The sequence below is a fragment of the Alligator mississippiensis genome, chromosome 1 (assembly GCF_030867095.1).
Source record: "Alligator mississippiensis isolate rAllMis1 chromosome 1, rAllMis1, whole genome shotgun sequence".
In the NCBI taxonomy this organism is placed as follows: domain Eukaryota; kingdom Metazoa; phylum Chordata; order Crocodylia; family Alligatoridae; genus Alligator; species Alligator mississippiensis.
Genome location: NC_081824.1, coordinates 319,426,962 through 319,454,288, shown reverse-complemented (window position 1 = coordinate 319,454,288; position 27,327 = coordinate 319,426,962). Strand labels below are relative to the sequence as shown.

At 42.4% G+C, this 27,327-nt stretch overlaps 1 protein-coding gene across 12 annotated transcripts in view; it reads right to left on the bottom strand.

Annotated features, from left to right (window-relative positions):
• Nucleotides 1-27,327, bottom strand: part of SH3KBP1 (SH3 domain containing kinase binding protein 1) — a 361,711-nt gene that overhangs the window by 68,570 nt on the left and 265,814 nt on the right. For all 12 annotated transcript variants that reach the window (XM_059720873.1, XM_059720872.1, XM_059720874.1 and 9 more), the window contains one exon: nucleotides 16,995-17,089. In XM_059720873.1, coding sequence (XP_059576856.1) covers nucleotides 16,995-17,089 — 95 coding nt within the window. The remainder of the gene's footprint in view (nucleotides 1-16,994; nucleotides 17,090-27,327) is intronic.

The window sequence follows — 27,327 nt, the reverse complement described above, 5'->3', positions numbered from 1 at the left end:
ACATCAGGATCAGGACTGTCAGGATCAGCATAGGGATGTTATATGTTCAATTTATGGTGCCAAACAAATGAGCCATAAAGATATTCCACATTTTTTGTGGAATAACTCTGTGGCTGGTCTGCCACTTTATGGCACCATAAATCAGCTGAACGTGTAGCACTGTTACTATTTATGGTGCAATTAACACATTAATTATACCATAACTGTAACATGTGCCAGGGGCCTTTGTCCCAAATGCTTACTCAGGTGTTGCATTCAGAGAATGACTCTTTTATTGATGCTGCATTGAGTAACATGTCTGTATCAGTAGCTCTCATCTCAAGAAGAGCTAGTTTGGTGCTCCATTTTTAATCAAGCTAGTCAATGGAAAGTTGCAAGATACAGACCAAGTCCAAGGGCAAGAAAATCTAGGGCAAGTATAAACAGCATACTAGCTGAAGGGAAGAGAAATGAAACAATACTGATAGGCCAGTTACCTATCAGTTGTTTCCCTATAGCTTTCTCAGTAAATTAATGTTTTAGAAAATGAGACTATTCTGGCAGTTCATTCCTTTTCTCCCAAGTGCATCATTATGTATTTTATATAATAACTTAAAGCTACGCTTGGTAAGTAACTGCATCTCTTTCATATGATGACCAGTAGTTTGTTTCAAATATTTGCCACAATGCAAACACCATGATGGCTTGATTCTACAAAATGCTGAAACACCTTCAGCTGCCATCAAACAACGCACTGAAAGGGCAAATCTGGCATAAATTTCAGCATTTCTTATTCCAAATCCTTTAGTCCTCGGTTACACAATTCTGAACTTGTCAGAGTGAGTAACTGTAAGAAATGCTTAGCTAGAATCGGACTTCTCTGTCACCTGGGTACACTAAGAGCCAAACTGGTGAACTTGTTGACAAGCACAGCACAGAGACACATGGAAAACAAACCATATATCAGATCTTATGCGAGAGACTAATAACATGGTCCAGTAAAATCATTCCAACTACTACACCTGGTCCAATAAAAGATATCCCACAGAAATTCTTGCCTCTTGCATATTTCCTTGCCCACCGTGGCAACAATATCACTTCAGTTCTGTTTTTACCTACTGTGTTATGTCACGTAAAAGAAGATCATCAGAAATTTAATTTAAAATAAAAATCTGTTATATGCAGTTAGAGTCTAATCTAAGATGTGTCAAGATGTTTTGATACCTTTGTGAGGAGAAAATGTAGAGGATGCATTAAGATCTTCTATGGTACTGTTTTCAATAATGGGGATGCTTTTTTGCCCCAAAGGCAATTTTCTAAGATCCATTAGATCTCAGAAAGAGGAATAATTATATTCTTTAAGGGGCAGAGGTGACATTCCCCAGGGAAGTAAGGCACCTAAAATGACATGTAGGGAGAATTTCAGTATCTCACCCTAAATCAAGATTCACAAAAACCTCTGAGCTGTCCAGAGCTAAGTGCCTACATTTTTACCAGAAAATCTTAGGTCCCTGGCATATGTTCATTTAATGGTGCAATGGGATCTGATCCCCAATCCTAAAAATCACACCTCCTACTATGCCACATGTGCATAGCAGGACCCACAATTTTGGGACCAGGGATCAGATCCCAAATGCACCCCTACTTAACGGGGCAGGGAGACTCTGGGCTCATGATCCCAGGTTTTCATAGATTCATAGATGTTAGGGTCGGAAGGGACCTCAATAGATCATCGAGTCCGACCCCCTGCACAGGCAGGAAAGAGTGCTGGGTCTAGATGACCCCAGCTAGATATTCGTCTAACCTCCTCTTGAAGACCCCCAGGGTAGGGGAGAGCACCACCTCCCTTGGGAGCCCGTTCCAGACCTTGGCCACTCGAACTGTGAAGAAGTTCTTCCTAATGTCCAATCTAAATCTGCTCTCTGCTAGCTTGTGGCCATTATTTCTTGTAATCCCCGGGGGCGCCTTGGTGAATAAAAACTCACCAATTCCCTTCTGTGCCCCCGTGATGAACTTATAGGCAGCCACAAGGTCACCTCTCAACCTTCTCTTGTGGAGGCTGAAAAGGTCCAGTTTCTCTAGTCTCTCCTCGTAGGGCTTGGTCTGCAGGTCCTTGACCATACAAGTTGCCCTTCTCTGGACCCTCTCCAGGTTATCCTCATCCCTCTTGAAGTGCGGTGCCCGGAATTGCACGCAGTACTCCAACTGCGGTCTGACCAGCGCCCAATAGCTGGTGCAGGTTGCTCCTGCACCAGCCAAATGCCCACAGTCCCTGGGAGCTGCGGGCAAAGCAGTCAACATGCCAGGTTATAGTGAGTCCCACAGCTCCCTGCAACCAAGCAACATGACTCAGCAAGTCAGCACTCTGAAGATAGAGGGGTATGTAGGGCTGCGCCATGTGGCCATCAGTATGTCAACATAAGGGAGCTTTCAACCAAGTCCTGACATGCAGCTGACATAAGGCTGCATGGCAGAGACCCTGCCACGTGTTTAACTTAAGGCATGATGGAAACCAGCAGAAAAATATTGTACATATCTTGTGGAATATTTTTGTGGCTGGTTTCCTGTTTTGTTGTGCCATTAAGTGCCTGAACGCATGACTGGGTCACTATTTAAGACATGATTAACAGGCTAATTGCATCTTAAGTGTAACATCTGCCAAATATAAGGCAAATGACAACAAATGGAGGGGGGAATACAAAGAAGCAATGGATCAGTATTGGATTTACTGGCCCCTGTTAAAGTCACAAGTTTTCAGTGAACATACTCTTAGGTTGACTGTTACTGGGGATGAAGTTTAGGGGTGGTGCAAAGGGTTTGAGGGACCCTTAAGTAGTGTACCCTGTAGGTGCTGTATTTATAAACAGAAGATGGAAATGATTTTCCTCCGCAAATTTGGTCTCTACAGTTTTTCCTCTTAAAATCTTGCTTCCTGTACATTCTTGGTTCAGGAGTTAATGTTCTAAATGGCTTTTTTGTAGCTGTGAGACAGGAAAGGAGGATTGAATTGGGGTTTGGACTGAGAAAGCAGCTGCCCTAATAGATGTACAAGCCTTCTATAAGAATAAATTGTCAAAGTGCTCCTCACCAGCATCTTGCTAGTTAGTGGAGGCCATGAAATCAGAGGAGGGAACAGGAAAAAAAAAGATAACTTATTGGATGGGATGATATCTGATATAACTGTTAACATCATCACATTGAGTATGTTACTAGATCACTGACTTGCAAAGGTACAAATCTTTTCTGCCTTTACCTTGCAGTTGGTCTGATTTTTATTACTGTTCTTTTTGACATCTTCTGAGGGCTGCTCATAAATTTACAGATATTTGATAACCTTTGTGAGCAACACATTGGTATGTCAAAGAGACACATCTGCAGAAACAGCAAATAGAAAGTTTAAGAACTTTCTAGTTTTGTTTTAAATTGATAGTGTGAGCCAACAAAAGTAAACTGATGTTTTAGTCTCAGGAAGCTGTAACAATTGTCTAAAAAGGTAAGTAGATCTTCCTAGTAGTTTTTACTATTCTCAGCTTTTGAAAAAATGACATTGATGACTATAATAATCAAGTTATAAAAGCATACCTGGTCATCCAAGAAGGAATCAATTATCAGAGGAGTAAAAATGATCTGGTAATTCAAGGGTCTCTCTCAGGCTGAAGACAGCCTCCTAAATAATTTATCTTGATCCGACAGATGTAACAGATGAGGGACATCTTTTTTTATTTAATAAAAAGGTGACTGTCAGATATAGCAATTAAAAAAAAAATTCAAATCAGCCAGAAAAGAAAAAAAAACCCACTCAAACTAGTTCATTACAGTAAATAGAAACTATTTTCTCTGAAAATAAAGTAGTCATCAGCAAAATGCCTTTTTATTTGTATCAAATGTAACTTGCAGGAATGTGATTCTGTGTTTCAACCCAGAATAATCTGACCATGTGCAACAGCTATGGTAGCCTTTTTTTAATAGCTGCTGGAAGTAAGTAAGATAAGTAAGCATCAAGTAACATTGTGCTTCATGAAATCATTTAAGAGACCTGGGATAAGATCCACAAAGGGACTTATGAGAATACTCAGCATCACTACGCTTATCTAAAAGTTAGGGGCTCTGGTCATGAAAGTCACCAACCCAAGAAGGCACCTAGGGTCCTATACACATGCAGGGAGGCTTCTCTTATGTGCTATAATTGGTACAGACTCGATTAATCAAGCAGACTCTAGTGCCATGTGTATCATGTGGATTAGCAACCGCATGCTGAATAATGGTGGCAGGGCGCTTTGGTTTAAATGAGCTTTAGTTCCCCCTCCATCTGTTGTCATTTATCTTATATTTAGGCTGCAAGTTCTTTGAGATGTAGACTTTTAGGTATTTCATGTTTGTACAGCAGCAAGCATGCTATTCTTGGTCTGTGATGGAGTCCCTTGATTCTACAGTAAATAATAATAAATCCAAATTTAAAAACAGAATCGTAGGAAAGTAGGACTGGAGGGGATCTGAAGTCCAACCCCTTGCTGAAGGCAGTAGTATCCCTAACTAAACTACGGCAAGTCAAGTGTTTGTCTAGCCCACTCTCAAAAAGTTCAAAGGATAGAGATTCCACAGCCTCTCTAGGTAAACTCCTCCAATGTTTACCCACTATCATAGTGAAAAAGTTATTTCTAAAATCCAACCTAAATTTCCCTTGCTGGAATTCAAGACACTAGCCCCTTGTTCTATCCCCTGTGGCCACAAAGAACAGCCTCTGTCAACCTTCTTTACAACCCAGTATATGCAGACTTACCAAATCCCACCTTTCCTTGACTTGCAAGTGACACTAATAAATACAGTCTACTGTGCTATAGGCTTTTTTTTTTTTTTTTTGCAACAAGAGCACAACCATGGCTCATTTTCAGTATGTGGTCCATTATAACCTCCAGATTCTTCTCTGCAGATTAATTTTAGTAAAAACTGATAACCACAGCACTTAATTTCAAACAAAATTATTTACTGGGCTGTCCTTAAAACATTTTGGGAATTCTGTGTTATGCAAACTCCTTGATTCACTGACCAGTATGATGATGATCACCAGCTAAACATGTCTTATAGATTCTGGATTTCCTTCCTCCTTGTACACTGTTATAATTGAACTATTGTGCTGTCTTTCATTTTTCAAGATAGTGACCATACCTTCAGTACTGCACTGTACTTTACTAAATGGATGCAGAGAAATGGAACCCTTTGCATCCATACAAAAGAGGCTCCTTTCCTATGGGATGCATAAATATCACTCTGCCCTTGACACATGCCTTTTGGAATTATTCAGCTGTGGCTGAAAGTTTCTCAAGTAGGTAATTTTCTTTAAACTTCTAATGTCCCCAGAGTCTTGTGTCTTCTGTCACTGGGGATAAGAGATTTATTAGAGATGATATGTCAGATTTTTTCTTAGTTTTTCTTGTGAACAGAAATCTCCTTGGTGAAACTGGTGAAAGTGGCCTATGGTAGTTATTTCTGACACAGAGGAGATGAAAAAATCCAAGAGTGTTTTGAAGATCAATGTTGTAAACATTATTTATCTCTTCTGATTAAAACAGATTATGCTTATAATTAGGAAGATTAGATCTGGAATTAATGTGTGCATAAGGAAAAGCTGTGTCATCCTCTTCTAGAAGCACACTATAATCAACTTCTGTTTTGTTTTCATACTTACACAAATACTACCAAGAACATTCTCAGTAAAAATACAAAGATTTTGAGCCAGCACTATGCATTAGTTGTACTGATATCCTTAAGGTTCCCTCAATGGGCACGTCCAGACAAGCAGACACGTGTCTTCCAGCATCTCAAACCCCTTTGAGATGCTGCAAGAAGCATGTGTGGGAACAAAACCATTCCCCGCGCTGCATATTTGCAGCACAGGGGTAAAATTAAACCCCTGGGTCAAAAAAGCTGCGCCGCAGAACAGCAGGGTAAGGCACAGTCCCAGACCATGGCTGGAGGCAACCCAGGAGTCGGTCCTCCAGGAGAGACGCACTGATTTCTGGCCAGAGCGTCTCTGTGGTGCTCCCGCTACCCCTGGCACTGTCAAAAGTAAGTTAGGGACATGGGGTGGGCAGGTTTATGGGTATGGGTGGGCGTGGGGGGCTGTGAGGAGTGGTGGGGGATGTCAGGGTGGTGTCAGGAGTGGAGGGAGTTGTCAGAGGCTATGGGGAGTGGTGGGAGGATGTCGGGGGGTGTCAGGAGTGGCAGGGAATTTCAGGGGCTTTGAGGAATGGCAGGGGATGTGGGGGGCTGAGGAATGGCAGGGGCTGTTGGGAAGGGAGGGGGTTGTATGGGGAGTAGAGGGGAATGTCAGGAGGTGTGGGGAGCGGCGCGGGGGCTCAAGCAAGGGCTGCCACATGCCTCCCCCCCCCACTCAGCCCCTGTGGCACTGGCAAAAACAGGGTCTGCTGTGTGGCTCCCCTCAGTGATGTCGTGCTGTGTGACCTGAGCTCCATACATGCTGAATGGACCCGGCCCAGCCTGCTAGTGCATGGGTTTGGATGGGCCAGGCTGGATCCATTCAGCATGTACACAGCCTGGGTCACACAGTGTCACATTGCCATGCACTGTGCCTGCAGCAGAGCCACAGTCCCGCGCAGCCCCGCTTTCCTGCTGCCACTGGCACCGTGGCTGCTGGGTAGGGGAGCAGGTATGTGGCAGCCCCAGAGCCTCCTCCCCAGGGGTGTGCAGGGCCAGGGGATGGCAAGCGGCCGCGGCACCGAGCTCCACAGCCTGGACTGGACTGGGCCGGCAGGGTGTGTTTTCCATAAGGCTCAGGTGTGTCTGAGCCTCATTGAAAATGCACCCCGCTGGTTCGACCCAACCTGATCCAGCCCAGGCTGCACAGCTACTGTACGTTTGCACATGAGCTGAGTCTCCCAAAGCCACGTGTCCTACTCTGGTGTAAAGCTGGGCTAACGAGCCATGCTGGGCCAGGTCCCACTGCAAGTCTCCTCCCCGCAGGCACCACAGGGGCAGCAGCGCTGCACCGGAGGCAGGATCCAGTGCAGCACGCAGGGACAGCATGCTGAGCCAAGCCAGGCCCTGCTGGCACTGGGGTGGCTTGTGCTGCCAGGTTGGGCTGGTTCCATGGCAGCAGGACCCGGCACAGCGTGCAGTAGTCCCTGTGAGTGGCACCAGCCCATGGGTGACACCTGTGAGTGGCACCAGTCCGCAACGAGTAGCACAGGCAGCGCTGGCTCTGAGCTGTTCGGAGCTGTGCCACTCCGCAGGGGGGGGTCTGCAGGGGGTGGTAGCTGCCAGCAGTGGGCTCCGAGTGCCCCGTTCCCGCTGCTGCTGCAGGGGGTAAGTTTTGGATCCTGCACAGGGGGCCTGTGGCCCTGCAGGGTGCCTGGGAGACACTGGTAGGTTTCCAAATTGCTTTAACATTGTAAATATATCAATAAAGCATTGCCCAACTGATCTCTGTCATGGTCTTTTGTTCTAATTGTGGAAGAACATGTATTTTGGGTTATTTAAAAAAATGGATTTGGGATGCTGCTGCAGCAGTCCAGCTGACAAGGGACTAGTATCCCCAGATACCAATTGGCAGGGCCCCAGAATTTTCTGAGAAGGAGTAGACCTGAGCTGCTTGCTAGGGCAGGTTTTTATACTGCCGGGGCCAGCACAGTACCGGTGCTGGTCCCAGGCTCTAGCTCCCCCTGGCTGCAGATCCGAGAAGAGCCAGGCAAGGTTATTTTGCCCCAATTGGCACAATTTGCCCCACACCAAAGTGCATGTCTGGGCATGTGAGCTGAGGCAAAAAGCCCCGGCTCAAATTTGCACCATTTCTATTTGAGCTGCTGCAAGTGCATGTGCTTGTATGTGTGGACACGCCCAATGAGTGTAAAGATATACATCTTTTAGATCTATAAACACTAACCAGTTACCTACTTAGGTAATCCCCACCACTGTTTTAAAAATCAAATTTAAGGGGTAATTTTGTTTTGCCTTTTAAAAACAGATAAAATACAATAAAGCAATCTCATACTGAAAAAATAATGAACAAAAAGTCTATTTTTTACCTTTATAATGTGAAGCTATTGCAGTTCCTTGAACAGTACTTTTCTTTCTTATCTTTAAATACTTCACATGTAGGAATGCAAAGGGACTTTCAAAATGGACTGAAAATTTAAAACTCCCTCCTCTCTCTCATGTATAATATATTAGTTTCTAATAATGAATCTAATAAATGAAACTATTAAATTCACTCAATGCATTCACTATATTGATACCAAAGGAGAATGAGGGAATATAATCTAATACAGGCATTCTTAAGTGTTCATGTTCTAGACTCCTCCAAGAAAAGCAGTTATTACCACAAACTTGGCTCTGTTTACTTGGGTATTATATTAAGAATGATTTAAAACTTTATGATTAACTATAAAATGAATTCCATAAATTCTTGAAATAGATAACACCTTCTGGATAACTGTCCTGTGTAATGGCATTCCCTCCCCTGCCTCTTCTGGTATCAAGACTATCATCAGTCTTTTCTGCCTAAATTAAGTGTATCAATAAAGATTACCAGCTCATTCAATAAGTGTGGAAACACTGCACCAGTAAAAGCATCCTTTGCTATTTCTTGTACATGTTTAAATGTGTTAATTCCTGTATCACAAAAAATCTATATGGAGCACCTGAACAACCTTTTTGCCTTGGCAAAACCAGTCAATTGACCAGTTAAATATTGTCAATTAACTGCATATTTTTTGACCAGTCAAAGATTATAGCAATTTTACAAAACAACTACATTTTTTTGTAGTTTTCTTGACAGAAATGATTTGTATTGTTGTTTTTTGACACATCTCTTAACAGACAATTTGTGCCTTTTCTATGTATTATTTGGACCTATTGACAATTTTTTACCAATATTTGACCAGTCAATAGACCAAACTTTATTTGACCGGTCAAATACCTAACCCTACTTTTTAAAGTAGTATACAACACAACAAAGTGAGGACTTGAAACAAACTCCAGGAATTGGTAAGGCTATCCTATTGAAAGGTACTTGGAAATACATATTTTTTCTTTAAGAACTTGCTAGTTTTTGATACTTTGATACTTTTATATATAGCGCATATTACAAAATGTGATGGATTGCTTAAAAGGTAAAAAATACACAATTTTATATTTTTTTGGATTTATGAATATTAAAAGATTAATGAAATCTGAAAATCTATCAAGAGTGAGTGGTAAGGTCTTAAAACTGTTCTGAAGTGAAACTATAAATAATTTACACAAATAAACAATTTTAATAAGAAAGGTTTAGTGTATACTCTAATGTGAGAGACAGAAAGGCAGAGAGGATAATAACTTCAGTAGCAAACTCATCCTTTCAGTGATAAGGGACAGGCTACTAACTGTATTGCAGGTGTTCCTGGCTTTCAGGGAGATCTATTCTCTCTCAGCACAAGTCTGAACTAGTATTTAATCAATAGAGATTCTGAGATGCGTGTTCCAGTTAAGTTACTAGCAGTGTGAAATTTTTGTTGAAGAGGTAAGTCTAAACACTAAAGATGAGATTGCAATTAAGATAAAAATTCGGCCACAATGGAGGAAACAAACTGACATAGGGTCTGAGAAAGCAAATTAAGTGTGTTAAAATCCTGGAACTTTATTTCACTACATTTTTCTCTCTATATCAGAAAGCTATATGGGAATCTTGACAAATACATTTCCAGAAGTAATGTAACTAGAGACAGGGAAACCTGAAGTTCTGCTGCTTCCTAAGGTTAACATTTGAGTTGTAGTTTCCAATTAAGGTCTTTCCTGAGTTAAACACCAATTAACAGACCTCTGTTCTCCAACTAATTTAACATATTTTAACATATTCAGAATAATAGCCAATTTTAATGTCTGGGTCAAACAGTATGGTTCCTGGCTTGCCTTTGCACACTGATGTAATGCTGTACCCCTTCCTCATACTAACACTTAAACTTTATGTGCAGCCTTTGTCCTTTCCAATGTAAAACCTTCACTCAGTCCATTCTAAAATGAGGCTTAAGTGACTAAGGTTATATAAGCAAATGTTTTGCTGGTAGGAAATAAATCAATGGATGAAATTTCTATGAGCCTCAGCTAAAGAATTCATGCAGGACAGTGGAAATCTTAAAGGTTAATGAATATGAGGCTTGATCACCTCAGTTGGCCACACTATTTTTTTAATCCTCAGAACTTTATTTTTCCTACAAATTAAACCAGCTGATTTCCAAAGGAGATGCATTTTTCCCAAGCCAATTCTAACTTCCAAAAGTAAGTTCTGTTTTGTGCATTACTAAGGGAAGAACTAGCCCCGCAAAGATACATTAGCAGCAGCAAGTGCCGAGTAGTTAGTGAGTTAGCAAGTGAGTTAGTAATAAAGTCAAACTCAAGAAGCAGAGTAAATATGATTAGTTACACTAAAACACTGTAACTATACGAGGGGAATAAATAAACAAATAATTTAAGATTTAAAATGGGTGGGAGACATACTGTAGAGGCATCTGACAAGTGGTAACTGTATTTTCACTCTTAAACTGTGTTAAGTAAAACTGGGATAGCTTACTACTGAAAGAAACAGAGCTAATTTACCATATTCAGCCTAGTCAAATCCTCAATTCAAGCTGCTAACACACATGACCTATTTGTACCTTATATAGGTGTGACAGAATGGAAGAAAATGAAATTCAGTACCACTGGCCCAATACCACAGTTGTAGTCTTCCTGAGTACTTGGGAAATGCTGTAAGCAAGGACTTTTCCTGGTCACCAGACATCTCACAGAATTCAATCAATCTGGTCAACGAAGTATTGGTTTCAACATTTAAGTGACTTTTACAGATAGCTACTAGTCTTTACAAATCTGATCTCTATTTTATCTGTGCTGGCAGAATTCAGGCCAAAAGAACTGAAATTAGCAAAAAAGATTACAAATTGATTAACAAAAAACAAGGAGTATGAAGCAAATGGAATAAAGAATTCCAAAAAAGTAGTATAATATTGACTCATTTTAATTACCCTGTCTATGTGGAATAATGTAAGTTTCATTTTATCTGTTAAAATTTACTTACTTAAATTAACATTGTAGTCTCATCTGAATACAATTAACTATTTTACATCAACTGCATTCTAAAGGTAAAACGTAAATGACTATGGCCTTCCATAAAGTTACTCATGAATATTTTTTTTCTTTTCTTCCAAATGATTTCTATGCAAGATTGTGTTTCTTTTGTTTTTTAACTGACTAGTGTACAGTAGAAAGGATAAATCATGACTTCCATTTCAAGGGATGACTGTAATGTCACAGAGAGTTTTCAAGGATAAAGAGCTACACTTGGAGGAAGCAGTTTCTAGGCATTCATAACTTACTAATTTTAAATTAAACTTTTAGAAAGGATGGGTAAAAACCAAAATTAGCACGATTCCTGTTTAACTTTTCATCCAAGGAGGCAAGTTCAGCTTCATTATGATACTCTGATTTTACTACTGGTTAGTAGAAAAGCTATGCAAATTACTTCTTACAGACATAAGGTCACATGAAATCTAAAACAAAAGCACAGTCAAACCATTTTAGATGAACTTTGCATTTTAAATCAGTTGCCAGACCAGCGTGTAATATTCATTGACAACTTAATGAGTCTTTTAATTGCTCAATACATCCATCAGTGAAGAATCTCTGTTCAACTTTATTAGAGTATAAGGATACCAAGGCTGGTTTCTTTTGTCAAACCTATGTTTTTTCTTTGTTTGGGCAGAGACTCTACAGAAGATCAATAAAGAGATATCTAAAAAATTACAGTCCACAGAATATGGTAAATCATACATGCTGTGTGCTTTAAGCAGACACATACATATAATGACATGCATGTTGGTTAAATTATGATAGCCTACATGTTGTAATACATTATTTTTCCTTTTCCTATTGTTTTGAGAGTGGAGACACTGGTGTTATCAGAAGAAGCAGCACATTAATTCAACCTGGATCTGCAGCATCTGTATAGAGCAGGTGCTTCAGCAGGGCTTTTTGGTGTTTTTATCTAACAGCTGATCTAATCACCTATTAGATAAAAGTGCCAAAAAAGCCCCACTAAAGCACCTGATCTATATAGACTTTGGGCGAGCCTGGTCCAGCTAACACTATACCTCTTCTGGGAAGGTGCTGGGCTTGACATAGGGGGAGCGTCATGTTTAAAGTAAAGCACCAATTTTTTATTTATTTTACATATGTAAGCACCCATTATCTGCAAAGGCTCCAATGAAGTCATGGAATGATGCTTCCAGAAAAGCTACTGATACACTGCCAGTCTTGAAGAATAACTTGAACATGGTTAAAGTATTTTATTCCATTCATTTACATTTACATTTGTTAAATTAACTGCTTATTTGCTGCTCACTTATCCATTGTCATGCTGTCCTTCTTCCTTTGGAAAATACTTAGCATACTGTAGGCATATCAACAGCATGATTGCCGCTGAATGTGAAGGTAATTTCTCTATATCTGGGTTGTTTTAACTTTTTAAAGTAGTTGTACAGAAATTACCAGAAATGTAAGCTCAAACATGATAACAGTTTTTGGAGAGGTAGAAACAACATTCAGAATAACACGTTGGCAGAGTCCACAGACAGGAGACTTTCCAAACAGTACCGTATTGGCAGGAGCTAACCAAATTACAAGAAACTCTGAAGAATTTAAACAATGAGGTAGCTGCAGCTCAACCTAACAATAAAATCAGTCCTTGGTAGCATAGAGCAGGTCTCCACTTCCATGTCAGCTTGTTCTCTTGCTACACAGTTGCTCCTCTAACCACCTACTATCAAGCCATTTTTATAGGTGATTTGCTATAAATCTTTCAATTGATTGTCCCCACTCATTTTTAACCCTCAATCTTTTCCAATCAGCTTTCAAGGAACAAAACTGACCATTTAAATAGCTTCTTTTCAGCTCTTGAGAGCAGTGGCACAAAGAAGAGGTATCTTGCAACAGCCTGAGACATGTGACTGTGGGCTTTGCACCTGACTTCTGTCAGAGGCCACCCTGCAAGTCAACCCTGCTGTAGGTGGGCACCTGGTCATTAGGACTAACCAGACATGATGCTAGTGACCTCACTTGCTTGTGTGCTGGTGGCTACAGAAACCACAAATTAACCACACTAGTCTCATAGGATGCTAAGCATGAGATGGCCTTCAACCTTTTTAACTCTGGTTCTGTCAAATCTTCAGTGTTAAGTGTGAACTAAAACTCCTAACTTCAAATCTTAAAGATGAAATTAATTCCTTTTCTGTCACATACAATCATTAGTGGTATGTTAATTTTGCACAACTGAAATTAAACCAACAGAAAACCAACAATTAAACCAACAGAATTTAAGTATAAGTTTGGGTGTTGTCTCTCCCCAAGATCCCCTACTGTCTTTGTCTGCCAGGGTCAGTGGTCACCTTTCTTCCCCCGCCACTAACTTCTGATAGAAAAAAAGCTAATGCTGTCTTGTATTATTTTCTAATAATACATTTTCATATTACTCACGCACAAAGAACAATAGAAAAAAGATGGGAGAAGATAGAGGGGAGATGATACCTAATAAACTATTAACAAACTATTCCACAAAACTAAAAATTTAAAGGAAAAGAACTAGACGGGTATGATAGAAAGATGTGTTATGTTTATGATGATTTGGAATAATTACATTTTAGACATTTTATAGTCTCTCAAATATTTGAAGGTATCTTATTTGAGGCCCAGGAATGGTATATTATATATCTATTTAAGATGTCTGGTTCATTTTTGCAAAAGCTGCTTGAAATCATTTAGGATTAAAAATGTGTGTGATTACTCTGTCATCTTTAATTTGCTCCAAAAAGTAAATCAGTCTGAAATGACTTCAACCAAGTGAACTAAAACGTTATACAGTAAAATAAATAAGAAAACTGAAATGAAGCAATTGTGATTCAGATCCCCACTTATTTCAATGAGTACTTAATATAATTATACTTTAGGTTTATGTCCTAAGTACATATAAAATAAGACCCAATTTAATTCAAATCATTACATTATCTATTGTCACCTTTTAGTTTCAGTCAAATTCTATAAATTATAATCTCCCTGTAAATTTACTAAACTGTAATTCCTAGGTTTATTTTACTCCATGATATCCTATGCCCTCCCAACCCTCACCCAAGAAATTCAAAGGTATGGCTCCCCTAATAAGGATCTCATATTTTATACATATAGCTTTCAATTAATTAGAATTATTTATTATAAACATTTCCAAAAACAAATTGACCCATTTTTTCAGTTTTGTAGGTTCTTTACTAAATTTAAAAATAATCTTATATATAAAGTAACAGTTTTCTTTCAATGAAAGCTCTCCAAGTATACGATGGATGTAAATCTGAATGTGAGAGTTGCATGCAACCCTAACACAGCTATCTAGGAGCCATGACCATTTACCAGACTGCACCTCCAACTTTTGGGGCTGTTTGGATAGGTGTGGATTCCCACCAGCTTTGAGCTATCATAATCATTTCACAGACTTCCCATCACTAACCTGGCTGGGATTATCTGACCCCAAGGGGTCGGACTCGATGAGCTACTTAGGTCCCTTCTGACCCTAATATCTCTGAATCTATGAAAACTTCCCATCAGCCCCGGCCCCTGATGATCAGGGGCCGAGGCTGAATTGTACCCAAAAACTTATCTATCAATAGGTCCTGGAATTGTATCATATTTTCTTTAAGACAGAAACATTTCTCAATTTGTGTGTGTGTTTATCACTCGCATACAATACCTACATATAGGGTGTATCTACACCAGGCGCTACTGGGCGGTTGTTGCTACTCAGTAACTGGAGTTACTATGCAGTAGTGCCAGCAAATGCCTTTTTAGTGACACTACTGAGCAGTTGCCTAATAATATTGTCCAGTAGCATATCAGCACTGTTTGTGCTGAAATATCCTACTGCACAGTATTATTCAGCTACTGTGCAGTTAGAATTCACATAGACACTCCCACAGGAATTAGGAATTGTACATGGTGCATGTGCAGACACGTTTCTAATCATGAAATTCTCTATAGTCATCCTTCGGCTTCAGTTGTGGAACTCATTACCAGAGAAGGTAGTTAAGGCAGATAGTACAACCAGGTTCAAAAGCATCTAGATAAATTCATATGATGATAGGGTCCATTGATAGATATTAAACAAAACAGTCTTCCAGAATCTCTAAAACAATGACAGTAGATGCCAGGGAGGGTAATGAATAGGGGATAGATCACTTTAGACCAACCTAGTTCAGTACTTCCACTCTAAAGCATCCACTCCTGGCACTGTCAGAGACAGAAGCTGAGCTACATGACCCACTGGTCTGACCCACACACAAACGTGTGTGTGTTTATCTTTAACATTATAATATATTAGAATATTGGCTGTTTGCATACTGAAATATTGCAGATCTAAAAACAAATCTAACACAAGTGTGCATTCTAAAAGCACATGCCACTACGCTACCTGCTAGAAAATTAAATATATTGCCTCCTTATGGAAGCTGGATAAATTACTATAGATTATCTCTGTCAAACAGAGAACAAGCAATGACAAGCAAGTCTTCAGCTAGTTTCCAGATACTAGGTTTGTTGCCCACTCATTACATTATTCATATACTTCTATTTGAGACACTTCCCAATAAAAACTCTGATCAACTTCTGTCATTACCCTGCCCAATGAAATAGTTTGGCAAAGAACTAACAAATGAGGAAGGGCACCTGGTGCTTGAAAAGTTGTCTAACATCTCTTCCAAATATACAGTTGATCCCAGCAGTGCAACCAAGGATTGGCAACCGGACCACTGATAAGGGTGCCAACTTTGAGGAGATACAAAAGGGGTGTTTGCTGCTGCTGCCACAGCTGACCCAGACCCTGCCTCACTGCTGCCGCCTAAAGTGCAGACTCTGGTTATTGTAAGCCCCAGGTAGATACAAAAATCACCAAAAAAATTACCCCTTGCACATTTCATGGACTATCAACAATGCTCCAACACTACCTCACATATAAACAAACTTTTACATAAACCAGATTTTAAGGACCTGGCAGAATTTTGGCTACTTCTAAACGTGCGCGCGCACACACACACACACACACACACACACACAAATTAGAATTAGGTAAATATTTAGTGTTTTCACCAGTTTGGGCCTCTGTAACATTAATGCAATCTTAGTATTTCAGAGAATTTCTGTTTATCTAAAACAGGGGTGTAAATGATACAACCTACGGATGGATTGGATCCATCCCATGAAACCTCCTAACCCTGCTGCCAGAGCTGTCCCTTGCTTTTGAGAGTTGACCCAGACAGGGTGCACAGGGCCTGGGATGCTGTCTGCATACTGTGCCAAATCTAGCCAGTCCAGGAAGCAAGCCGTGCTTGCCCTCACAGTGGACCCAATCCAGCCTATGGACCTGTCCCACATAATTTGGGCCAGATTAGTTTGACACCCCTGATATAAAATATGTGGTTTCCAAATCTCTCATCTATTTAATTTGTTTCACTTTAGTAAAAGTTGGATTACTCAGTGTCTGTCATTTAATAAAAGTGAGTTTTCAGAAGATGAATTATTTTCTGCCCCTCAAAGTCACTCAGACATACTGCACAAACAGCAGTGCACTTCTACTGTATTTACCATTCTTCCAGTCTATTCTCATTCTGTTGCATTAACAAATGAAACGAATCCCTCATTAATGAAGATCTATAAACAGGGTGCAAACTAAATGAGAATTATAATTACCGATAAACTGAACAGACATACAGTGTGCTTTACTTCATTTTATCAAATGAAGCTTTGAAGTCAACAACAAAATTTTTCCTCAACTCTTTGTAATCCTCTATTAGCAAAACCATATAGTTTCCACAGCTAACACAGAGATTATCAAAGGCGCAAATGGAAAATAAGTGTTCAACAGAGGAGATAGAAGATGCATATTTTTGAAAGCTGTATTCCTGTTTATAGAAGGAAAATGGTACTTTTACCTTACTGAGAAGCATGACGATATCACCTTCTTTGATTGTCAGTTCATCATCATTCTGTGCTTCATATGGAAATATTACTTTGCAATACTCCTTGACTGAAAGGAAAATGTGCAATGCGATAAATTACAATGTTATAACATGCTTATTCAAGTATAAATATCTTCATAATATAGTTCATAAGTGTCAACATATCAAATAATTTACCTTCTTGCTTTTTTGTTTTCTATATTAAGGACTTTTATTAATTGTATGAAATATTTAGAAGCTATGTACTGGTAATAACTAGATTTGTCATTTGGGGCGGGGGTTGGCAAAAAGCATCAAGCTCTGTAGAAACCCAGACAGTTCTAGAACTGTGGACAATTTCCATCAAGTGTATGTAGTTCTTACTCACATAAATGTTGACAACAGCATACTTTTTCAAAGATGTAGTAATCAAGAAAGAACAACCTAGGAGGTCAGCTAACCCAACCTTCCCTTAGCAGTGGAAGATAATAAGCACTTCTAAACTGGTTACTCAAAATAACTAAAAAGGAAAAGATAAAGCTGATTCAGAATTCCTTTTTGTATATATGTTGCTAATGGGTACTTTATAACTTCACTATAAAGCTTTTTCCTCCATTCTTTCATAGTTTACAAATGAAGAGTCTTCTCAATTCTCAGGCAAAAAATAAAAGCTAAGCACTTCTATTCAGCATTCTTTAAAACAGTTGTCATAGAAGACAGTTAATTGCATCTTGTTGCAGTGCAGCAAAGACAAACATGCCAATCCACCTTACAAGGAATTGGGAATGTGCACTTCAGGTTTTTATAAAAATGTGCAAAAGACCAAAACCAAGAACAAGACCAAAAAGAACTGTCACAGAGCTATTTTTAGATATTAAGTAATTAAAAACATGCATCTATATATAGTCTAAATATTAAGCAACTACAAGCATACATCAACACATAGTTTAAATATTTACTAATTTCTAGCATACATCAGTCACTCAACTATGTTAGATTCTCTCATTCACAGGTCTCTTCCTGTTAGCCAACAAAATGAACTCAGGGACTGTTAACCAATAGCTTCTACCCTAGGTAGAAACTATGATCAGATGAGAATGCTGAACATTTTGCTGAAAAGATTCACTGACAAAAGCTAGGATGAGCTCCTCTCATACTAAGACTTCTCAGAAATATTGAATGCCCTATAATAACAATTTCCTAATATTAAGTGATAGTAAAAATTCCCTCAAAAGATTGATGATGTGAAGCTATGTCCTTTGGAAAAGGTTTGGAAAGAGGAAGGATTTGGAAAGAGGAGTCTAATCATTATTTGAAAGCAGTCTGTGGGTTACGTCTCGGATCCTTTCATCTCCTCTCTGAGAGCCCATGAAAAAAAAGTTATTTTGCTGAAAATCTAATTCTCCTGGCGTGCATGACCACATATAATTGAGAGCTCCACTATGGAAATGGAGATAGGCCTGTTGAAAGTCTCTGTGTTAAGGTTAGAGGGGAGAGGAATAAGGGTGATGTCAAGGTGGGTATCTGCTACAGACCACCAGACCAGGAGGTAGTGGTAGATGATGCTTTCTTAGCAGAAGTTTCCCGGTCACAGACCCTGGTTCTCATGGGGGACCTTCAATCATCCTGACATCTGCTAGATGGGCAATACAGCAGTTCACAGGCAATCCAGGAAGTTTTTGGAGAGTACTAGGAACAACTTCCTGATGCAAGTGTTGAAGTGGCCAACTAGGGGCCATGTTCTTCTTGACTTGGTGCTCACAAACAGGGAAGAATTGGTGGGGAATGTAGTAATGGCTGGCAACTTGGGCAGCAGTGACCATGAGATGATTAAGTTCAGGATCCTGAGGAAAGTAAGGATGGAGAGAAGCAGAGTAAGGACCTTGGACTTCAGAAAGGAAGACTCTGACTCACTTGGGGAACTCGTGGGCAGGGTCCCCTGGGAAGCCAGTCTGATGGGGAGAGGAGTCTAGGAGAACTGGCTGTACTTAAAGGAAGTATGGGAGGTAATGCTCAGGGGCAACCAACACGGGTTCATTGCAGGCAGATCCTTCCTGGCTAACCTTGTTTCCTTTTGCGACTAGGTCACAAAGTCCTTGGATGCAGGCATTGAGGCAGATGTTGTCTACCTGGACTTCAAGAGGGCCCTTAACACTGTTTCTCACCCTGTGCTCATAAAAAAACTAGGCGACTGCAGCATTGATGCCTACACAGTCAGATGGGTGACAATTTGACTTGATTGTTGCACCCAGAGAGTCCTTGGCCCTGTGCTATTCAACATCTTTATCAGCGACTTGGAGGTGGGCATGGAAAGCACGCTGTCCAGATTCACTGATAACACAAAGATGTGGGGAGAAGTGGGCACACTGGAGGGGAGGGACAGAATCCAACTAGATCTACTACACAGGTTACAGGGGTGGGCGGATGAGAATAGAATGGAATTCAATGCAGACAAGTGCAAGGTGCTGCACCTGGGAAGGAAGAACCTGCAACATACCTATAGGCTGGGGAACTCCCTTCTCAACAACACAGTGGCTGAAAGGAATCTTGGAGTCATTGTTGACTCCAGGAGGGACACAAGCCACCAATGTGAGGAAGTGGTCAGTAAGGCTAACTGTACCTTGTCGTGCATCTACAGATGCATCACAAGCAGGTTCAAGGAGGTGATCCTTCCCCTCTATGCAGTGCTGGTCAGGCCATAGTTAGAGTACTACATCCAGTTCTGGGCGCCACACTTCAAGAGGGATGTGGCTAACCTTGAGAGGATCCAGAAAAGGGCCACTCACATGGTCAGGGGAAAGCAGGCCAGGCCCTATGCAGATAGACTAAAGGGCTTGAATCTATTCAGCCTCCACAAGAGAAGACTGAGAGGGGATCTGGTGGCCGTCTATAAACTCACCAGAGGGTCCAGTGGAAAATAGGTGAGGCTCTGTTTCCCCAGATACCACCTGGGATAACAAGAAATAATGGCCACAAATTGGTTGAGAGTAGGTTCAGGCTTGATATCAGGAGGAATTACTTTATCGTTAGGGTTGCCAGGCTCTGGAATGGGCTCCCAAGGGAGGTGGTGCTCTCCCCTACCTTGGGGGTCTTCAAGAGGAGGTTGGATAGATATCTGGCTGGGGTATTATGATCCCAGCACTTGTTACTGCCTAGGACAGGGGGTCGGACTTGATGATCTGTTCAGGTCTCCTCTGACCCTAGAAACTATGAAACTATGAAGCCTTACTGAGAGTGCAGGAACAAACCATCCCGATGCACAGGAAGACTTGCAAGTATGGCAGAAGACCAGCTTGGCTGAGCAAGGAACTCTTCAGCAAACTACATGACAAAAATGCAGCTTATAAGAAGAAGTGGAAATTTGCAGAAATACCTAGGGAAGAATATAAGAGCATTGCTCAGACATGCAGGGATGAAGTCAGGAAGGCCACAGTGCAATTGGAGTTGCAGCTAGCAAGGCATATGAAGGGTAACAAGAAGGGTTTCTACAAGTATGTCAGTAGCAAGAAGAGGATCAGGGAAACTGTGGGTCACTTACTGAATGGGGGAGGCAACCCTGTGACAAAAGATGAAGAAAAAGCTGAAGTGCTCAATGCCATTTTTTACCTCTGTCTTTACAGGCAAGGGCTGCTCCCAGACAACTGCACTGGGCAGCACAGTTTGGAGAGGAGAGGAGGTGAGCCACCAACAGTGATGAAAGAACAGGTTAGGGACTACTTAGAAAAACTGGATGTGTATAAGTCAATGGGGCCAGATGGGATGCACCCAAGGGTGTTGGATGATGGTGAGGGAGTTGGATGATGTGATTGCAGAGCCACTGGCTATCAACTTGGAAACCTTGTGGTGATCAGGAGAGGTCCTGGATGACTGTAAAAGGGTACACATAGTGCCCATATTTAAAAAAAAAGGGAAAAAGGAGGATCCAGGGAACTACAGACCAGTCAGTCACACATCACTCCCTGGAAAAATCATGGAGATCTTCAAGGAATCCGTTTGCAAGCACTTGGATGAGAAAAGGGCGATTAGAAAAAGTCAGCATGGATTCACAGAGAGCAAGTCAGGCGACCAACCTGATTGCCTTCTATGATGAGGTGACTTGCTCTGTGGATGCAAGGAGCCTGGTGGATGTGGTGTACCTTGATTATAGCAAGGCTGTTTGATACAGTCTTTCACAACATTCTTGTAGGTAAGCTAAGGAAGCATGGACTGAATGAATGGACTGTAAGGTGGACAGAAAATTGGCTGCAGCATTGGGGTCAGCGAGTAGTAAATAATCACATGATGTCTAGTTGGCAGCCGGTATCAAGTGGAGTTTCCTGGGGTTGGTCCTGGGGCCGGTTTTGTTCAGTGTCTTCATCAACAACCTGGAACATGGCATAGAGTGCACCCTCGGCAAGTCTGCAGATGACACCAAGCTGTGGGGAATAGTAAATATGCTGGAGGGTAGGGCTAGGATTCAGAGTGACCTAGACCAGGTGTTTCCAACCTTTTATAATAGGTGTACCCTGGCAGCCCCCTTTTTTGTAAGTGTACCGGGGGGGGGGGGAAGAAGAGTGGTGAGCAACCAGACGTGGAGTGAGGGTGGCGAGAGGCCAGACATGGGGGAGTGGGGGTGGCAAGCAGCCAGATGCAAAGCGGGGATGTGGCAAGTGCAGCGTCTGTGCAGCCTGCTCTTGCCCCGCCCCAGCCCTGCTCCTGTGAGGCAACGGCACAGGGTGGTGGTACTCTGTCCCTGCATACCCCCTGGGACCTTTTACAGTACCACCAGAGGTACGCATACCCCTGGTTGACAACCCCTGACCCAGACATATTGGAGGATTGGGCCAAAAGAAATCTCATGAGGTTCAACATTCTGGGTCAGAATACAAGGGGGTCGGTGGGGGTCTACTACAGACCACCCAATCAGGGAGAAGAGCTAGACCAGAAAATCTTAGGTCAGCTTGTGGAGGCAGTTAAGTCAAGGGATGTGGTCATCACGGGTGACCTAAACTATCTGGACATCTGCTGGGAAGAGCAGTCAGCCAGGTCTGACTGTTCACGTGGGTTCCTAGCCATGTTACAGGACCATCTGTACCAGGTGGACAGAAAAAAAGGGGAACCCAGGAGGTGCACAGCCCCACCAGGGGAAATGCCTTGTTAGACCAGGTTCTAGCCACAAGTGATGACCCGGTGAGGGGACTGCGGGTGCTCGATAACCTGGGCGATAGCTATCATCGCCTATTGGAATTCACCATCCAGCGCAAGGCAGCAAAGGCCTGCAGCAAGACAGCAGCCCTGGACTTCAGGAGGGCATATTTCATTGAGCTAAGGAGACTAGTCAGGGAGGCACGGAGGTCCCAGAGGGGTGGGGAGTAGGAAGTCCAAGAAAAGTGGTCGTTTCTGAAGGAGATGATCCTCCAAGACCAAAAGGTGGCAATCCCAACACGGATCAAAGGAGGCAAGAGTGCTCAAAAGCCCCCATGGCTAACCAAAAGCATCCAGGAACGTTGTCTCAAAGCTAAAAAGGAGGCATACACCCAATGGAAGGTAGGGGCCATCACCAGGGAGGACTATACCTCCATTGCTCGCGACTGTAGGGGGGCTGTTAGGAAGGCCAAGGCGGAGATGGAACTGGGACTAGCAACCCAGATCAAGGATAACAAGAAATCCTTTTTTAAATACATAGGGGGTAAAAAGAAGGTACTGGGTAACGTAGGGCCTCTGCAGGAAATGCTAGGAAATCTGGTGGTCTCGCCAGATGACAAAGCTAACCTAATTAACAATTTCTTTGCCTCCATTTTTCTGAGCAGGGACCAGGTCATCCCCTGCACCGAGATCCCCGATGGTCCCAGGGGAGGCACAGCCAGGCCCAGGGTCAGAGAGGACCTAGTCAGGGAACTTCTGGTGGGACTGGATGTGTTCAAATGAACAGGTGCTGATGATCTCCACCCCAGAGTGCTGAGGGAATTAACAGAGGTCATTGCGGGACCCCTGGCACAGCCTTACAAGCACTCTTGGTGCTCTGGTGAGGTGCCAGAGGACTGGAAAAGGGCCAATATGGTCCCCATTTTCAAAGAAGGGGGGGAAGGAGGACCCAGGAAATTATAGGCCTGTTAGTCTTACCTCGGTCCTGGGGAAGGTCTTTGAGAAAATTATCCAGATGCACATCTGCGAGGGGCAAGCAGGAGAGTGTACACTTACGGGCAACCAACTTGGGTTCATTAGAGGCAGGTCCTGTCAGACCAACCTGGTGGCCTTCTATGACCAGGTCACAAAATCCTTGGACGCAGGTGTCGCGGTGGACGTAGTTTTTCTGGACTTTAGGAAGGCCTTCAACACTGTCTCTCACCCCATTCTCATTAAAAAATAGGAGATTGTGGTGTCGATGCCTACACAGTCAGATGGGTCACCAATTAGCTGGAGGGCCGCACCCAGAGTGTGGTGGTGGACAGGTCATTTTTAACCTGGAGGGATGTGGGCAGTGGGGTCCCCCCAGGGCTCGGTCCTCGGGCCCACGCTGTTCAACGTCTTCATCAGTGACTTGGACGAGGGGGTGAAAAGCACCCTGTTCAAATTTGCAGATGGCATTAAGATGTGGGGAGAAGTGGGCATGCTAGAAGGGAAGAACAGGCTGCAATTTGGATCTGGACAGGTTGCAGGGGTGCGCGGATGAGAATAAGATGGGATTCAATACTGACAAGTACAGGGTACTGCACCTAGAGAGAAAGAACCAGCAGCATACCTACAGGCTGGGGAATTCCCTTATCATCAGCACAGAGGCAGAAAAGGATCTTGGAGTTATTATAGGCCCCAAGATGAACACGGGCCACCAAAGTGGGGACGCAGTCAGGAAGGCTAACCGTACCTTGTCATGCATCCACAGATGCATCACGAGCAGGTTCAAGGAGGTGATCCTCCCCCTCTATATGACATTGGTCAGGCCACAGTTGGAGTACTGCATCCAGTTCTGGGCGCTGCGCTTCAGGAGAGATGTGGACAACATGGAGAGGGTCCAGAGGAGGGCCACTCGCATGATCAGGGGGCAGCAGGGCAGGCTCTACGAGGAGAGGGTACGAGACCTGAACCTGTTCAGTCTCCAGAAGAGAAGGCTGAGAGGGGATCTGGTAGCCGTCTATAAACTGGCCAAGGGAGACCAGCAAGCAATGGGAGACTCTCTGTTCCCCCAAGGGAGTAACAAGGAATAATGGCCATAAGTTGACGGAGAGTAGATTCAGGCTAGACATCAGGAGGCACTATTTCAGTCAGGGCAGCTAGGATCTGGAACCAACTTCCAAGGGAAGTAGTGCTCGCTCCTACTCTGGGGGTCTTTAAAAGGAGGCTAGATAGACACTTTGCCGGGGTCATTTGACCCCAGCATTCTTTCCTGCCCATGACAAGGGGTCGAACTTGATGATCTGCTCAGGTCCCTTCCAACCCTACCAACTATGAAACTATAAAACAAGGACAAGTGCACTTAGGACAGAACAGCCCCATACACCAGTCCAGGATGGTGGCTGACTGGCTGGGCAGCAGCTCTGCAGAAAAGAACCTGGGGGTCACAGCGGGCAATAAACAGAATATGAGCCAGCAGCGTGTCTTTGTTGTCAAGAAAGATAACAGCTTACGGGGCTCCATTATTAGGTGTGTTACTAGTAGGTCAAGGGAAGTAATTATTTCCCTATATTCAGCATGGGTGAGGCCACATCTGGAGTACTGTGTTCAGTTTTGGGCCCCCCACTACAAAAAGGATGGGACAAACCGGAGTGAGTCCAGTGGAAGGCAATGAAAATGGTGAGGGAGCTGGGGGACATGACTTATAAGGAAAGACTGGAGGAACTGGGCTTACTTAGTCTAGAGAAGAGGAGACTGAAGCAGGGTTTGAAAACTACTTGAAGTGGGGTTCAAAAAAGCCTGGATATTCTTAGTGGTGGCAGATGACAGAACAAGGAGCAACGGTCTCAAGTTGCAGTAAGGGAAGTTTAGGTTAGATATTAAGAAGAATTTTCTCACTAGGAGGTAGAAAAACACTGGAACAGGTTACCCAAAGAGGTGGTGGAAGCTCCATCCTTGGGGGTTTTCAAAACCTGGCTAGACAAAGCTTTGGCTGGGATGATCTAGCTGGGGCTGCTCCTGCTTTGAGCAGGGGGTTGGACTAGATGACCTCCTGAGGTCCCTTCCAACCCTAACTTTTTATGATTCTATGAGTGAGGGAGTTATGTAAGATGGTGGAGATACAGCAGTGGAAGGTGGGAAGCTTTGGAGCAAATTAGCAGAGAGACAGAGAGAGTGGTGGTTTTATTTTACAAGCTGGTAAATTAGAAAAGGTTTTGCTAACTAATACATTCATACAAGAATTGTATTGATTTAAGGATGTATTTGAAAAGCGTGTTCTGCCTCATATGTCAAGACTCTTATTAGGGAGGGCCTCCACTGATTCTTTTTTTGTAACATGGAATTGAAGGTCAGTATTGGCTTTTGGAAGAAATGGTTTTCCTTTCTGAATGTGACTGAAGATTTGAAATTTTCACATGTATAAATAATTCCCTTTTTAGTTACTATTATGTTCTCAGTAGCAGGGAGGGTAGGATGTCACCTTCAAGGCTAACTGGTTCAGGAGATATGAGCTTGCTGATGTTGACTATAAGCTGGTGCAACCTTCCTTCTAATAGGAAGCCAGTAATAGCTGAGAAGTCCAGACGGAGGAGTAGAGGACTTGTCATGAAATCTATACTGTCTGCAACAAGTTGTAGGTCAAGTAATTGCTCTTTCTTCGTGTTTGCATCAAAGTGAATCCTGCTGTAGGTAAGTAGCAAGAAGTATTCCTCAGGAACATGGGATGAGGGCTACTAGTGATATAAGTCAAATAGGAACTGGAGCACTAATCTCCCAAACCTAGAGTTGGATCAATCACCCATGCCCCATGGATAATGCTTTTCAAAAGAGAGCAGACTTTGCCAAGTAGTGGTAATTCAGATTTTGGAAATACTATCTAAAAAACAGACTGAAGATATTGCATAGGGTCTAACACAGTGAGCCGTAATGCACAGATATCAGCTAGTAGCATAGTGTAATATACATATCCACTTAAGCTGTTCAGGATGAGACAGCCTAACTTTTAGACTGGCCAGTCACCACAATAAGCAGATGTGGGGCTTAGTTTTGTCAACATAACATCACAGAACAAAGGATACACACAAGTAGCTATTCATCTCAGGCAAATGCTAAAGCCAGGTTTTGTCTCACTGCTACAGATGGCAATAAGGTGGTGAGAGAGATCTGAACTGCTTCATCCTTTATGTACTTGTACAGAAACAAAAGGAGACACAGGATGCATGCACAGTCACAATGGGATATGGTCATTAGAGATTCTAAATTCACACATCACACATAAGGTACATGTGCACCTACCATGGGACTGCTCCCAAAATAGAAAGTGTTACTTCAGCCATTTAAAAACTAGCACTCTCATTAAAGGTCACTATGGCAATGCATCTGGGTCTCAATGACCTCTGTGACTTTGTAGGTATACAAGTGGCTACCTAAATGGGGCAAATTACCTTTCAAGATGATGGAAAGGGGATAATAGGAGAAACTGGATAGGGAAAGCAAAAATAAAGTCAGAAGGCTCAAAGAGTCACATGAAGAAGGATTAATATAATAAGGTAAATGCAGTGGTCTCTAAAGTTTAATTTCAATGGATCATTATCACCCTCATAATCTGTCATGGACAACCAGTCTTCAACTGAAAGCACTATGAATGCACCCAGGGTCCAATACAATCTTTGGACCAGCTGCAGACCATGGCTTGGAATCCATGTACATGATCCCATGATGTCCATTACCTTACCAACTAAGGCTTCTAGTAACAAGCTAAGCACAACATAACACAAGGCTTCTTACTTTCAGCAACCATATTCAGAGAGAATTAATTAAAAAGGAAGAAGTAAAGAGCCAGGCTTTAATTCCAGCTATACATCTGTATGTACACAGAAACAAAATCTTCCGAAATGAGGTAACACAAGCCACAAGCTGATATCAGAATTGAGGCCATGATATGATATATAGAATGACAGAGAAGGCTGATTGTGAAGTCCACTGCATTGACTGCCAGCATAGCGCACTGCATGTTACTCTTGAAAGACTGTTTACTACAGCGGTTCCCAAACTGTGGGTCGTGACCCCAAATGGGGCTGCAACATCAGCAGATGGGGTCATGGGGGTGGGGGGCTGTGGGTTACAGGTGAGGGGTCATGCTGAGGAAATGGAGCCATAAATGGGGTCGGGGTCATGTTGAGGAAAAGTTTGGGAAGCACTGATCTACTGGGACTATTTTTAAGTGAGATAAATA